The sequence below is a fragment of the Delphinus delphis genome, chromosome 14 (genome assembly GCF_949987515.2).
Source record: "Delphinus delphis chromosome 14, mDelDel1.2, whole genome shotgun sequence".
NCBI classification, from domain to species: domain Eukaryota; kingdom Metazoa; phylum Chordata; class Mammalia; order Artiodactyla; family Delphinidae; genus Delphinus; species Delphinus delphis.
The window spans coordinates 52161125-52177336 of NC_082696.1; the positions used below are offsets into that span (position 1 = coordinate 52161125).

Here is a 16212-nt window from a genome sequence, read left to right on the forward strand (position 1 = left end):
ATTCACTCTAACAACAAATTCCCCAGGGTACAATCCTATTGCCAAGATGAGTGTTTACGAACAGGATTAAGGATTGACCTTCTCCTGGTTTGGTTCTCCTCTCAGCCTTAATACAGAGGCCAGCCTGCTGGTCCTGCCTACTTCTGTTTTCATGACAAATTTTCAGGGGTCCTTGAAACATTTTCAAGACTTCTTTGAAGATACATCACAGTAACTTTAAACCTCAAACAGAAGTTCTCATGGAAATGTATGGGTGCAGTTCTGTTAAGAAGCATCCAAGCACCAGTGGACTTGCTGCCGTACAGAGAATGTTCCCTTCCCTGGGTCAGCCCTAACTGTCCTGTTAACATATGACTCAGAGGACAAATGAGTTTGAAGATACAGGTCACATATTTAACACACCTGTGTTTGGTACCTACCAGTAATCACTGTTTTTTTTCCCCTCCTACTTTGCTTCACAAAGATGTTTACTATATTACATGTTAAGAAATTAATTCGAATAGGTCTGTACTTGGATATGTTTTCTGCTATAAATTTTGAAAGCCTCTGGTCAAAACACCATGTATATTACATGACCACCTGTAGTACTGATTTGAATAATACTGTTGATAAATGCAGAATTCTGTGAGGAGTGTGTTCCCTTCAGTAGTGATTTTCAACCATTTGCTTTTCTCTTTAAAGAAAAGCTTAAAAGCCTGTGTTTTATGGGCCATCATGATCTGACACTTATTTAGGGTGCTGTAAATCTGTTCTTTTTGACATCACAGACTTAAAGAGCAGGAAGTGGATGGTGTGCATGTGGAAGCCATTTCACCCCTTTCCTATGGTTATATCCCAGCCAGCAATACCACATTACTGAATTGAGGCTGGGTCGCAGTCCCTTAGATGTCCTCCACGTTTCCTGTGGGATCCTGTAAACGAATACATTGTTTGTGGCATTTGAATATTAAAAATTATTTTGCCTTGAGTTCTTAATAAAGCTTAAGTGGAAGAGCAGAAACATCCTTTAAGATCGCCACTTTTTTCTGCAGCTTTTTCCATGTGAGGAACAAAGAATACAAATGTAATCAATTTATTTTTCATGCTTCTTAAGAAGATCTTTGGTTTAAAAAATTTTTTTTTCTGGATTTTTAAAAAATTTCCAAGACCAATATAAAAGCTTAATTCAGCAGAGAGTGAGAAAAAAAAAATTGGTGGCCACCAGGATTTTGAGGAATTCTGTTTTTAATATCTTTAAAAAAAATAGATTGACTTTCTATAGCACAGCTATAGAAAACAGAAACCAGCTTATCAATCATATTCTTAATAGCTCTGGCAAGAAGTACGTTAAGTTACCTTCTTTTCTCCCATTCTTTGTATAAGCTAAGCGACTGCTAGTTTTAATTTTTTCTTCTACTTAGTAGTTTGTTTTGTTTTAGAATTAGAACTAAATTAACATGAAAGCTGTTGAAATAGATATACATTTACCTAACTTTACAGTTTAAAAAATGAGCAGCTAAAGACCATTGAGCTTCTTTTACTTGTAGGTACTGTTTTCGTGGCCAATGACACAAATAACTAAATTTACAACTTAATTATAATAACTAATTGTTTGGTGACAGGTTAATATATACTTGATTCATTACTATGTAGGAAGTTAGCAATACATCCTTACTCCAATTTTATTTAATTATTGACTAAGGGATAAAAGAGTTCCTGATGTTACAAAACCCAGTGTGAAAGACATTTGGTTATAAACTGAAACTCAGCACTGATTTTCTTTTAATTTCTTTTATTTGTGTCTTTCTAATTAATAACTTTGACTTATAAAAGTTAGATTATTCTTGGTTGGAATGTTTTTGGTATTGTTGAGGAAATGCCTATTTTATATAAGAACATAACATTTTTATAAGAAGATAAAGCTAATCTTAATTAATACAGATTTTTATTATGTCTTTATTCCTTTAAAACATAGTTGTATCAGGCTAGGTCCAGTTAGGAGATAGAAACCACACAGAGGGATAAATAGGTTAAGTATGATATACTGAATGATTAAACTCCAGTAAAAGAGTAACTGAAGATATAAGAAAATCATATCTGGTACCCTGGGGCTAAAGAGGAAGGTCACACTTAAAAGGAGCCCCTTCCCAGGGCTGGGTTTAGAACTCATTGGAGAATGTATATTCCAGCCCATTGGGTTAGTAGAGAAGTGTTCACTATTTTGCCCAGATTGGAGCAGGTCTGCAGTGGCTGGGAAGTCAGGAAAATCTGGAGTGCGGGCCACCAGCAACAAGTGGCACAAGCATGCAGAGGGACTGGCGTCTCTGTGGGAAACTGTAGGCCAGCCACCCATATGGGCCTGCAGAGGAAAGCAGGGTGCTAATTTGGGCAAGGAGCCTTCAGTGTGTGTGTGTGTAGGCAGGAGCCCCTTTCTCCTGCAGTGTCCTTTCAGTACTCTCTACTGAGAAAGCTTAATGTGATTGTCACGCTAGAGATGCTTAAAGAAATTGTGTCCGTTATGCCTGTGTATATATTGAAGGGTGAATTTGGAGTTGAGTGTCAGCAAATTGATAATGTGCACAGTAATGTTTCTTTTTCCAGTTTACTTTTTTGCAGTATAGGTACGTGAAAGCTTTTCACTAATTACCTTTCTGTACTTTTTGTTTGTTTGTGTTTGCTTTCCTTCCTTTAGCCCTATTGACATTTTGAGTCAGATAATTCTTGGTTGTGGAGAGCTGTCCTATGCATTGTGGTATGTTTAGCAGCATCCCTGTCTTTTACCCACTAGATGCTAGTAACACACACATATTGGTGACATCCAAAAATGTCCCCAGACCCACAGTGGAGCAAAATCTTCCCTGGTTAAGGACCACTGCTTTAGCCCATTTTTTCCCCCCTGTTAGAAACAGTATAAATTTTTCATTTAATAGAGGTTTGCTTGTGGTTTTTAATAAGTAATATTTTGATAAAGAAGGTGTCTTAAATAATTATAAAATTTTATTTTTAGAAGAGGTATTAGAACTATTTAACTCCTTTTATTTCATCTGTAAGTGAATTAGGGCAGAATTTTCAGTTGATTTGTTATTTCTAGTCTAGCTATTAAGTTACAGACCTAGGATAAGAATCCAAAAATTTTAATGAAAATTTATATATGTAGTATTCTGTTATTCATTGATTCAAGAGCATATGTTGTGCATGCACTGTGGTAGGTGTCAGAGATTTAATGACGAGGCAGTGAGTAAAATTTTAGCAGTGCACGAAGAATCACTTTATTTAGCTATCACATTCTTGCTTGATAACTTGAAAGCAGAAAGATACTTTTAAAAAAGCATTGACTGAATAATTGATTCATACATGAAAGAATTGTGGTTAAAGGAGCTACTCTTAGCATTAAGATGCAGTTTTGTGGTTGCAACTGTTGAAACGGTTGTGGGCTTTGAATCAGAAGACCAAGAGTCTTGTCTTGGTTCTTAACTAAACTCATAACAAGCTGGACCTTAGTTGTCATCTGTGAAATTGCCCTGGACTGACTGGGTTCTAAATTCCCTATCCTACCAGTTCTATTGTAGTATGTGTCTTTCCCCAGATTGGAGTTGAAAATGAGATTAGAGAAGGCCTAGAGCCTGTCACAGTCATCTAAGAAGAAACAGCTAAACTTTGTTTTTTATATATAATTATGATGGCTTAAGCAGTATGAATATATTACCAGTAAATTGGGTTGAGATGAGTCTAGTAGTAGAGAATATACCAGGCTGACCTGAGATTCTGGAGTATTCATGTACTTTACAGAGATTTGATTCTGAGATAAATTTCTGTGTATAAAAAATATTTTAAGGTAGAAATCCGGGTGAGTTAAAGGCGTTAAAAAACAACACACAGAATGGGAAAAAAAATAGTTGTGTATTATTTATCAGATTAAGGGGCTTGTATCCAGAATACATAAAGAACTCTTACAATACTCAACAACAAAAAGATAAACAACCCAGTTAAAAAGAGGACAAAGGATTTGATAGTCATTTCTCCAAAAGAAAATATATAAATGGCTAGGAAACAAATGAAAAGATACTCAGCATAATTAGTCTTTAGGGAAATGGAAATCAAACCATAAGGGGATACCACTTCATACCCACTAGAATGACTATAATAAAGAAGATGGACAATAATGTGTTGGCAAGGATGTGGACAGATCAGAACCCTCATACATTGTTGGCGGGGGTGTAAAATGGTGCAGCCTCTTTGGAAAGCAGTTTGGCAGTTCTTCAAAACATAGTTACCATATGGCAGATAAACAGTTACTGTGTAACTCAGCAGTTCCATTCTTAGGTAATATGCCCAAGAAAATAGAAAATACGCATCCATACAGAAACTTGTACGTGAATGTTCATGGTAGCATTAATCATAATAGCCAAAAAGTGGGAACAGCCCAAATGTCTACAAACTATTGAATGGGTAAACAAAATGTGGTATCTCCATACAATGACATATTATTTGGTAGTAAAAATAAAGTTCTGATAACATGCTACAACATGAATGAACCTTGAAAACATAGTAAGAAAGAAAAACAGATGCAGAAGACCACATATTATATGATTCCATTTATATGAAATTTCTGGAATAGAGTAGAGATTAGTGATTTCCAGGGGATGTGGGGGGAGGGCATAATTATTAATGGGTATAGGTTTCTTTTGGGGATGATGAAAATGTTCTGAAATTATATATTGGCAACTCTGAATATGCTAACAACCACTCAGTTAACACTTCAAAAGGGTGAATTTTATGGTATGTGAATTATATATCAGTAAAGTGGGGTTTTTTTTGTTTAAAGCAAGCCTTACATTTTTAAAAAGGAGTTGTTTAATCAGTCTGGGATTAAGCTGCAACTGACAGTTATTTAAGTGTCAGTTTCACATTTCTTTCAAAGCCTGTCCTATAATTTTATCTTTTTTCTGTTTAATGTGTACTGTGTTTGGTATTTTTACTTTGTTTCTTTAAACAATTTGTGGTTAAACGTTAGGTCACTTGAAGCTGTGCTTTTAGTTTAGACAGTAGGAATAGGACCAAGGGAATCGAGACATTCATCTATACCTGATGTTTTTTGCTGTGATAACACCAGTAGTCATAATCTATTTAGAGTTTCTCTTATGAGAAAAAATGTCTATGGAGATATCTAGGAAAAGGAAGCAACAATAATGTAGAAAAAAAATAATTTTATATCTTGCTTTATGTTTAGTTATGGAAAGATAAGTTTGGGAAAAATAATATAGAAATAATGCCCTTTCAGAAACTTCTATTAGAATGGATGCTTAACAACTTTAATCTCTTCATATGAGGTATTAAATTATAATGTTGTTCATTTTTAATGAATAATTTATCATTACAGACAGATTTGACCAGTTTTGGGCCATCAATCGGAAACTCATGGAATATCCTGCAGAGGAAAATGGATTTCGTTACATCCCTTTTAGAATATACCAGGTAGGAAGTAACATTTTTAACAATACCAACTTATGAAAGTCTCGGACATCTTACTTCTTGAAGCACTCTAGTCCAAACTCTTTTCAGTTTGCATAGTAACTGAATAACATTTATTAGGGTTTTCCAGATCTCTTCCTTTTGGTGGCAGTCAAATCAGAGACTGTACTGTGAAATATGTGACTCATTTAGTTGGTGCTCTTTATTTGCAGATTTTGTATTTGCAGATTAGCCTGCTTGCTAAAATTTATTTGCAACCTCAAAGTCAGTACTCAACAGTACTTCCCTGGACATGTGCAGAGTGATGAAAAATTTGCTTTGCCCATGTGCACATTTTCAGTGATGCTGTGCCTTCTTGTTTCTGCTCTCATACTGTAAACAAGTGACTTTTCCCAGTCTATTTAGTGCCGCGTTCTTCACGTTTTTGTGCTTTTCGTTGGTAATTTTGATGTTAAAAATGACTCCCAAGCATAGTGCTGAAGTGCTACCTTTATACAGAAACATACATAAAACAAGGTTATGTATTGATGAGTTGAAGACATGTGACCAGAGACTTGCAGTAACCCTTGTAGTCCCCCTAAGAGCAATGGTTCAGTATTTGTTAATTCAGTCAGTGTTTGCAGTAACTTTATAGAACATAAGTACCACAGATGAGAATCGACTGTATTTGTTTTAGATGATGGGTCCTCAGTGTTGTACAACAAAATAAATAGTAGCGTCTCATTACTGTACACTTTCATGGGGTTAAGAAACTCCATGTTTCTGTAGGGTACTTTAAAACTACCATATATTTCCTATATAGCAATACTGAGTAAATTTTCATTGAATGAATGGTATCCAGAAAGCTAGTTGCCTACGATCATGGAAAAAGCAGTTAAGAATAGGAATTAGAAACACAGTATCACAAACATAGACTCTCATCTAGCAGGCCTTCGATTCAGACTCAAAGAGATTGTGTCATAACTTCTCTCTGTAGCCATTTTTACTATCTAACAGTCTTTACTCATAGTTACTTCTACAGTTATTTTTTAATCTTTTATAGTGCCATCAGATTAATGTGTGTTCAAAGAGGAAAACAAACTGTCCAATTGAAAAGTAAAAAACAAAAATCCCAATATACTCAAAGAATGAAAAGTTTTTATGACTTAAATAAGGTTGCTTCTCATTTATTTCATTAACATAATGGCAAATAGACTATGTTTAGATCATGGATTCATAATACGTACAATAGAAATAAAATGAGAAAAATGCCTGATGGAATAAAGACCAGATGATCTAATCAGCCACACTCCTCTGCTTCCTTTTTTCAGGAAAGTAAAATTTTAATTCCACGAGTCTTTGTTAAGCACAAATATTACCCAGTGGGTTTGGAAATGCCATAATTTATTTATTTATACTTTATCTTATATCATGAAGAATCTGAGGCAATTTACAAGAATATATTTTGTATAGTCACAAAATAGAAAAAGGTTGAAATTTAAAATTAGAGCCACCAAAGATATAAAATGGAAACCCAGCATGAAATGAACTACGCTATGAATAAGTGAGATCGTCAAATTTATTAAAATTGACCTATAAATTTGACCCCAAGCTTCCTTGTAGCCAGAGCAAAGGGGAAGGAAATGTGATGAGATATAACTTTGTTTTTCATTTTATATATGATGAAAACTTACTAGATCATCAGGAAAGCTGACTTTTCTTGAGCACCACCTAGGAAAGAAATTCTCACATGGCCTCACTTTGAAGGGACAGGGCAATCAATATCCTTTATACCTTACCTACAGTAAAAATATAATAATAGTTTCAGTAAAGCTGCTTCCTGAAGTGTCACTCAGCGATAGCTAAAGACAATGTGTCGTAAGCCATGGATCATCCACAGTATAATAAAGACTTGGCGAAGTAATGGGAAGGCTAAGGCAGAATAAAATTTTAGGTTATTTTATGGAAGAATGTGTTTATCAAATAAGAAGGAAAGTAATTGATGGAGCAAGGCAGTTGAGGATTGGGATTAACCAGTAAAGTTTTTAGCCCAAGAGAAGAGAGGTTTGCAGAGACCTGTTAAGGAAAAGGAAGGGAAACATTGTTGCTGCTCACATGAGAGAGTCTCAGTCTTCTCTGTACAGGCAGCAGAGCAGTAGAACAGTTTCGGCAACTGTTAATGTTAAACAGTGTGCAAATAGGACAGTTTCTATATCTGCATAAAATAATGTGAGAAAGGTGGCAGGAAGCCTAGTTGTATGGAGAGAAGAAATGTCTCACGTTACATAAATTGGTACTGACCACCTAGGTATTCCCTAAGAGAACTTCAGCAGTGATTTTACAGAACTAGATTCAGTAGTGATATGCTTTAGTTATTGCACTGAGAAAAGCCAAAACGGAGTCAGATTTTATGGACTAAGTATAGTACTTATAGTGGGTAGGATCCTTTATGTGGTCTGTAAATCTCATAGGGAGAGGCTGCGTCTTCACCATCACTGACATAGATATTGGTGATTAAAATACGGATTAAAAACAGTAACAGGTTATTACGGAATTTTAGAGTGGTCCTGAAGTTTTCTGAGTAGATTTCATTTTTTTTTTTTTTTAATGCAGCAGCCCACTTTTGGGTTGAACTTGGAAGGGGTGGGTAGATGGGGATAAGTGATATTGACTCAGGTGGCTTGACTCTGTCCTCCTGGGGACCAGTGGTTATAGCATCACATATTTATGGAAATTCTAAAGCACAGTTTGAAAATCTCTTTATCTAGGCCTGGACAGGTTCAGTGATTTGCCCAAGTTAGGTAATTCTTGATCTAACTAGCACTGTGGATACACTAATACGCTCAACATGCTAGTGATATCTTTGAAGGCAAGGTTAGTTTTTTTTGTTTGTTTGGGCTTTTTTTTTGTTTTTTCCTTTTTAAATCTGTGTAGTAGGATTTATTTAGCACAGTGTTACGTACACTGTAGGTGCTTCACAAGTACTTACTTCGTTGAATCTTGGAATATTAAAAGCACCAAAGATCACATAATTCTGAAGCTGAAAAAAAGACTTTATAGTTCAAATAATCCAAAACTGAAAGAACTAGCTGGCTTTAACAAGGATAGTGCTGTTGTAGTAATTGAAGAAAACACACTTCTAAAATTAATTCAAATGGTGGGAGAATAGTAGGAGCAAGTAGAAAAGAGCTGTTGGAGGGGTTGCATCCAGAAACAGCGCATGATAGATCAAGATCACAGTTTTGCCTTATTCACCTAGTCTGACAATTTGTGACTTCATGTAAACCTCTCTGAGCTCGCCAAGTTGTCAGATATTTGAGACATAAAGGCCAAAGCAGTTTCCCTTGAAAAACAGGTTTCCTACTAAGAGCACTGCACTAGAAGGGAGGCCTCTGAGGCTCTGTGGGAGGTGTGACACTGACGAGTTGTGTGTCCACAGGCGCTTACTGTCTTGCTGGGCCTTCATTTCCTCATCCACAAAATGAAAAGGGCATGACTGAGTGAATTTATACATCTGGTCGGAATTGTTCTTTAAAGAAGCCATATTACAGGTTTATCTAATTATACCAATGATATTCTTTTTCAAACACTTTATACTCCTGATTTCAGAGCAGATTTATTATTTTTACAGTAAGTACAGTTCTTTCCTTTATGGCAGTATTTACCATTCTTTTCTGGGGAATATTGTCAGATGTATCCATACCTGTTACTGTCATATCATAACATTAAAAGGATTCAGAGAGAGAATGTGAGAGAGAGAGGGAAAGAGAATGTGTATGTGTGAGAGAGAATGGTTTTCATAAAGTGCTATAATTAGATAGAAAGTGGGAAGCTAGAGAATTCTCAAAATTTGCTTGACAAAACCTGGCTGCCAGGTGGTGACTGTTAGGGCAGAGCTTGCTGCCTGATCTTTCCTCTGTCAAGACAGTGGCAGCTTTTCCTCAAACAGGGAGAGACAGAGCCTCAGGGTTTTTTGTTATTTATCTATTTATTTATTTTTGGCTGCATTGGGTCTTCGTTGCTGCGCATAGGCTTTCTCTAGTTGTGGCGATGGGGGGCTACTCTTCGTTGTGGTGTGCAGGCTTCTCATTGCGGTGGCTTCTCTTGTTGTGGAGCACGGGCTCTAGGCATGCAGGCTTCAGTAGTTGTGGCTCGTGAGCTCTAGAGTGCAGGCTCAGTAGTTGTGGCACACGGGCTTAGTTGCTCTGCAGCATGTGGGATCTCCCTGGACCAGGGCTCGAACCCATGTCCCCTGCATTGAAAGGCGGGTTCTTAACTGCTGCGCCACCAGAGAAGACCCTGAGCCTCATGGTTTTATTGGTTCTCTTTATTGACTTTGCTGTTGGCTTTACCCTTATCTGGTTTGGTTCTTACTGGAACTTGATTAAAATTTTAGACGTGAGATGCATAAGTGAATATAAAAATTTAGGAGACTTAGTTTTTGCCCACTGTCCATTCTCTGGCTTTTTCCATTTCCCTATTTTGTACTTTTGAATCTTCATTCATACCTTGACCAAAGGAAGATGGCATCTGCTTTCTGTTTTCCTTAATTATATGATCTAAAGGTGATACCATATTTCTCCTGTTCTACAGCTGATTAGTTTGTGTGGTTGGAATAGTCTGTTGATTAAGTGTAGCTTTTACTTATGTGGCATTTTGATTAATCTGTACTTTTCATTTCTTTAATATACTAGATATAGATCTCTGTACTATTTGAGACCTTAAATTAGTAAGTAAATTTAAATAAAACCTGAAAATCCAGGTTTATTAATAAGACAAATAAAGGGCATAATTTTGCTAAACTTTTTTCTTTGCAGCATTCTAATAGAATTCCTGTATAGCAGGGGGTAGAAAGGATAGGACAGCGAGCATGCTTGGGTGAGGCCCATTTTATCTTTGGAAGCCTCAAAACCATCTTAGGATGTAGGGATCATTATCTGATTTTACACTCAGGAAACTGAAGCTGAGGAATTTTTTTTTTTTTTTTGCGGAACGCGGGCCTGTCACTGTTGTGGCCTATCCCGTTACGGAGCACAGGCTCCGGACGCGCAGGCCCAGCGGCCATGGCTCACGGGCCCAGCCGCTCCGCGGCATGTGGGATCTTCCCGGACCAGGGCACGAACCCGTGTCCCCTGCGTCGGCAGGCGGACTCTCAACCACTGCGCCACCAGGGAAGCCCCAGCTGAGGAATTTTAAATCACTTGCTCAGGGGCACACATATGAAATGTGGAACAACTAGTATCCAGACGTAGGTGAGACTTACAAAGAAAATATAATTTTATTTATAAAAATTAAGTTTACAGAATTTTCAAGACATAAGTGTTACATAAAGTGAAGTCCACTTTGACCAAACCTAGAAAATCTCTAACTGGTGATATTCTTTAAAGGTTGACTTTTATACAGATTGTTGGAAAACTTCAGTTCTTTTTCATCTGTAATTTGATTACCATGGACTCAAAATGACTCTAAATTCAATGATGGAATTTTAGTGGTAAAAGTAAAATAGGTCCAAAAGTAGTTTAGAGATCCATTACAGACCCCAAAATGTGTCATTTCTGTCATTTACATGGCAGTTTACTTTAGCCTCTGTGTTCCTGAAATCCAGGTGCTTCATATTAGCCAGTATTCTAGAGACGAGGTTAATGGCAGGAAGTGCTTCAAAAATGTAACTAAAATGTTATTGAGATAAGCACACGTAAACAGGTGTGATTAAGGAGGATATCTGTTTAAAAAGACTTGTAAAGTGACTGTGAAATCCTTAGGCATTGGTATTTAGGTTGTATAGTAAAAATTAGGCACATAATTTCTGTTTTTCAAGAAGCAGTGGATTCATAACTGTTATCCTACCAATATGCTACATGTATGAAAAGGTTGTCTCATTCATTCATTCAAGTTCATTTGTTCACAGACATTGCATGCTATGCCTAATACTGTGCACAGGGGATGCAAGTGGTTATTAATACGGTACATCATCCTTTAAAAGTTTATAATCTAGAGGTGGAAATAAATTAATCAAATAAGTACACAAACAAATTTTAAATCACAACTGTGATTGGTGCTGTGAAGGAGAGGTATATAGTGCAATAAAGCCTAATTCCTCTAAGGGGAATCTGATCTAGCTTAATAGGGCAGAGAAGCCTTCTTTGATGAAAGTGTCATGTCTTTTGAGGTCTGACAAGTGGATAGACTTAAGGTAGGCAAAGAGTAATGAGAGGACCTTTGAAGGCAGAGGGGACATTGTAAGTATGAGGACAGCCTGTTGGTCTTGAGCACAGAGTTGGGAGCAAAATAAATATTTTGCTTACTTTTCTTTTGGGTTATTTATCTGATTTAAAAAAATTATTTTTATAGATATTAACCATTTTTCTGTCAAACACTTTGTAAAAAATAATCACAACTATAAAATTTGTCTTGATTTTTTGTGGTATCTTTATGTAAAAAACGTTTACAAACCATTCCATTGGTTTATTTGTATTTTCTTTTCTTTTCTTTTTTTTTTTTTTGCGATACGCGGGCCTCTCACTGTTGTGGCCTCTCCCGTTGCGGAGCACAGGCTCCGGACGCACAGGCTCAGCAGCCATGGCTCACGGGCCCAGCCGCTCCACGGCATGTGGGATCTTCCCAGACCGGGGCACGAACCCATGTCCCCTGCATCGGCAGGCAGACCCTCAACCACTGCGCCACCAGGGAAGCCCTATTCGTATTTTCTTATAACAGTATTATTTTTATTTGATTTTAGTCTTCTGATATCTGCTGGGACAATTCACCCCTTACCTTTTTTTCAGTCTTTTCATGCTTAATAAGTGGAAATACATTTCTGTTTTAATTTTGGTAGAATTCACCTTTTTATATCATTAAATCTTCCTACATAAGAACATGGTACATCTTTTTTGTTTGTTTTTGTTTTTGGCTGCATTGGGTCTTCGTTGCAGTGCGCGGGCTTCTCATTGTGGTGGCTTCTCTTGTTACGGAGCACGGGCTCTAGGCGCGCGGGCTTCAGTAGTTGTGGCTCGTGGGCTCTAGAGCGCAGGCTCAGTAGTTGTGGTGCACGGGCTTAGTTGCTCTGCGGCATGTGGGATATTCCCGGACCAGGGCTCGAACCCATGACCCCTGCGTTGGCAGGCGGATTCTTAACCACTGCGCTACCAGGGAAGCCCAGGTACATCTTTCTTATTCAGATTTTGTTTTATGTTCTCAAATAGGCCCTGTGCCTTTCTTTTTAATTTATTTCTAGGTGTTTTTTAGATTTTGTTTTTCTTTATTTCATTTCCATTTCTAGATATTTATTTATGGCATCAACCCCAAAAACAACACCTCTTGCTGTCATTTTTATCAGCCATTTCTTATTTGCTTTATCACATTGCTAGTATTGCATTGCCAAGACAGTATTGAAAATAAATGTTACTAGCAGGAATTCAGCCTTTTTTCCCAGCTTTTTCCTTAGCCTTTGGGGATCCATAGGCTCGTTGGTCCTTAGGCTCATGTCCACCCAGAGGGGAGAATATTGCAGAGGGTTTGTAGCTCCTCCATGTAGGTCCTCCCTGCCTACTCACCCCAATAGGTGCCTTAGCTCAGGAGAGCCACTGTGTTGGGTATGAGATAGATTTGGGAGTAGAAGGGGGAGGGGGAAGCGTTAAACTTCCATGCTCCCAGAATCCTCTCCATGTATAGTTGTTATTATGCTGTTTTTTCATGTAAAGAATTATATGGCGGTAATCCTTGGGGCAAGGTGTCTAATACTTAATTCACACTCTAGCTGTGGCGGTACATGCTACAATGAATATTAAGACATCTGTGCTTAAAAACAGGATTTGTATCTCATATGTAAAGACAAGAAAGTAGAGAATGGATGCTCAGTTCTCAAAATAACTTCACTTCTGATCCAAGTGAAGGTAACAGTTATGAAATGATAAATAACCTGCAAGTTGAAGGCATATCATTCATTTTCACCTTTCTATATATAAATTTAAGGTGAGCTTATGAAGTTAATTTCTTTCCAGAGTATTTTTTTTTCTCTCTCTCTTTTTTTTTTTTTTTTGCAGTATGCAAGCCTCTCACTGTTGTGGCCTCTCCCGTTGCGGAGCACAGGCTCCGGACGGGCAGGCTCAGCGGCCATGGCTCACGGGCCCAGCCGCTCCGCGGCATGTGGGATCTTCCCGGACCGGGGCACGAACCCTTGTCCCCCGCATCGGCAGGCGGACTCTCAACCACTGTGCCACCAGGGAAGCCCTCTCTTTTTTTTTTAATAGATCTTTATTAGAGTATAATTGCTTCACAATACTGTGTTAGTTTCTGTTGCACAACAAAGCAAATCAGCCATATGCATACACATATCCCCTTATCCCCTCCCTCTTGAGCCTCCCTCCCATCCTCCCTATCCCACCCGTCTAGGTCATCACAAAGCACCGAGCTGATCTCCCTGTGCTGTGCTGCTGCTTCCCACCAGCCAGCTATTTTACATTCAGTAGTGTATATATGTCCATGCTACTCTCACTTCGCCCCAGCTTTCCCCTCCCACCCCATGTCATCAAGTTCATTCTCTATGTCTACCTCTTTATTCCTGCCCTGCAACTAGGTTCATCAGTACTGTTTTTTTTTTTTTTTTTAGATTCCATATATATGTGTTAGCATACGGTATTTGTTTTTCTCTTTCTGACTTCCTTCACTCTGTATGACAGACTCTAGGTCTATCCACCTCACTACAAATAACTCAATTTCGTTTCTTTTTATGGCTGAGTAATATTCCATTGTATATATGTGCCACATCTTCTTTACCATTCATGCGTCGATGGACATTTAGGTTGGTCAGAGTATTTTAAACATTTATTAAACAGCTAAGGAGAATTTCTTCTTTAGTAAGCGCAGAGAAGAAGTTGAGCCTCTGTACTGTGCTTATATCTTTGTGTTCATCACAATGCCATACACATAATAGGTGCTCGGTAAATACACAAACTGTATAACAAACTAAGGAAGGTCTCATTATCTATGAAGGTGGTGGTCATTCTGGTCTCATAATAAATTAGACTGTAACATTCATACCATACATTTTTACTACAGAATTCTGGGCTGGATTTTCTGTTGAGTAAACTATCATTCTCTACTGTTGCCCTAACCACTCTCAACCACTGTGCCACCAGGGAAGCCCTTTGTTCTTCTTAAGATTGCTTTGGCTATTCAGGATCTTTTGTGGTTCCATATCGCAAAATTTTAGGATCAGATATTCTAGTGGGTTATTTTTTTGAGATCTAATTCACATCCATAAAATTCACCCCTTTAAAGTGTACAGTTTTAGTATTTCACAATTGTGCAGCCATCACCACTATCTAATTTCAAAATATTTTCATCACCTCAAAAAGAAACTCCATACCATTAGTAGTCACTTCTCTTCCCTCCTCTCCCTGGCCCCTGGCAACTACTAATTTACTTTCTGTTTCTGTGGATGTGCTATATGGACATATAAATGGAATCATATCACCCATTAGTAGTCACTTCTCTTCCCTCCTCTCCCTGGCAACTACTAATTTACTTTCTGTTTTTGTGGATGTGCTACATGGACGTATAAATGGAATCACATCATATGTGTCTTTTTGTGTCTGCCTTCTTTCCTGTGGCATAATATTTTCAAGGTTCATCTGTCTTGTAGCATGTAGTACTGCATCATTTTTTTAACTAAGTAACATTCCATTGTATGGATACATCACATTTTGTTTAACCATTCATCGGGTTGATGAATATTTGGGTGGTTTCCACTTTAGGGCTGTTATGAAGAAAGCTCCTATGAACATTTATGTACAAATTTGGGGGTGGGCATATGTTTTCACTTTTCCTGAGTATATACCTAGGAGTGGAACTGGTGGGTCATATAATAACTCCACATTGAGCCTTTTGAGGAACTGCCATATTGTTTTCCAAATTGGTTGCACCATTTTACATTCCCACCAGCAATGAATGAGGGTTTCAGTTTCTCCGTGTCCCTGCCAACACTTGTTATTGTACATCGTTTTGATTAGTTATCCTAAGTGGATATGAAGGGGTATTTCATTATGATTTTGATTTGCATTTCCCTAATGACTAATGATGCTGAGCGTCTTTTTATGTGCTCACTGACGGTGTATATATCTTCTTCGGAAAAATGTCTCTTCTTTGCTTATTTTTAAATTGGGTTGTCTTTTCATTGTTGAGTTGTAAAAGTTCTTTATATATTCTGGATCCTAGACCTTTACTAGATATATGCTTTATAAATAGTTACTTCTGTTCTGTGGGCTGTCTTTTTACTTTCGTGGTCATGGCCTTTGAAACACAGAAGTTTTTAGTTCTGATGAAGTCCAGTTCTTTTTGTGTTGTTGTTACTTATGCTTTTATGTTATCATATCTAAGAAAACCTTGCCTAATACTAAGTGATGAAGATTTCCTCTTATGTTTTCTTCTAAAGTTTTATAGTTTTGGTTCTTTCATTTAGGTGTTTGATCCATTTTGAGTTAATTTTTTGTATATGGTGTAAGGTAAAGGGGTCCAACTTCATTCTTTTGTATGTACATATTCCAGTTCTCCCAGCGTGATTTGTTGAAGACTTCTCTTTCTCTCATTGGATTGTCTTAGCACTCTTTTTGAAAATTAGTTGTCCACAATGTGTGGATTTGTATCTAGAGTCTCAATTCTATTCCACTGATTATACGTCTGTTCTTGAATTCTGTAGCTTTGTGTAGTAAGTTTTGAAATCAAGAGGTATGAGTCCTCCATCTTTTTTTTTTCAAGATTATTTTGGCTATTCTGGATCTTTTG

At 37.4% G+C, this 16212-nt stretch overlaps 1 protein-coding gene across 5 annotated transcripts in view; it reads left to right on the forward strand.

Moving 5' to 3' along the window:
• The window catches only part of ATG5 (autophagy related 5), a 119732-nt gene that overhangs the window by 62967 nt on the left and 40553 nt on the right, over positions 1–16212 (forward strand). For 4 of the 5 annotated variants that reach the window (XR_009521949.2, XM_060030166.2, XM_060030165.2 and 1 more), the window contains one exon: positions 5360–5454. Coding sequence is in view for 4 of the 5 variants with exons in the window: in XM_060030166.2 (XP_059886149.1) it covers positions 5360–5454 (95 nt within the window). In the remaining variant the exon portion in view is untranslated. The remainder of the gene's footprint in view (positions 1–5359; positions 5455–16212) is intronic. The other variant, XM_060030169.2, reaches the window with a different exon arrangement.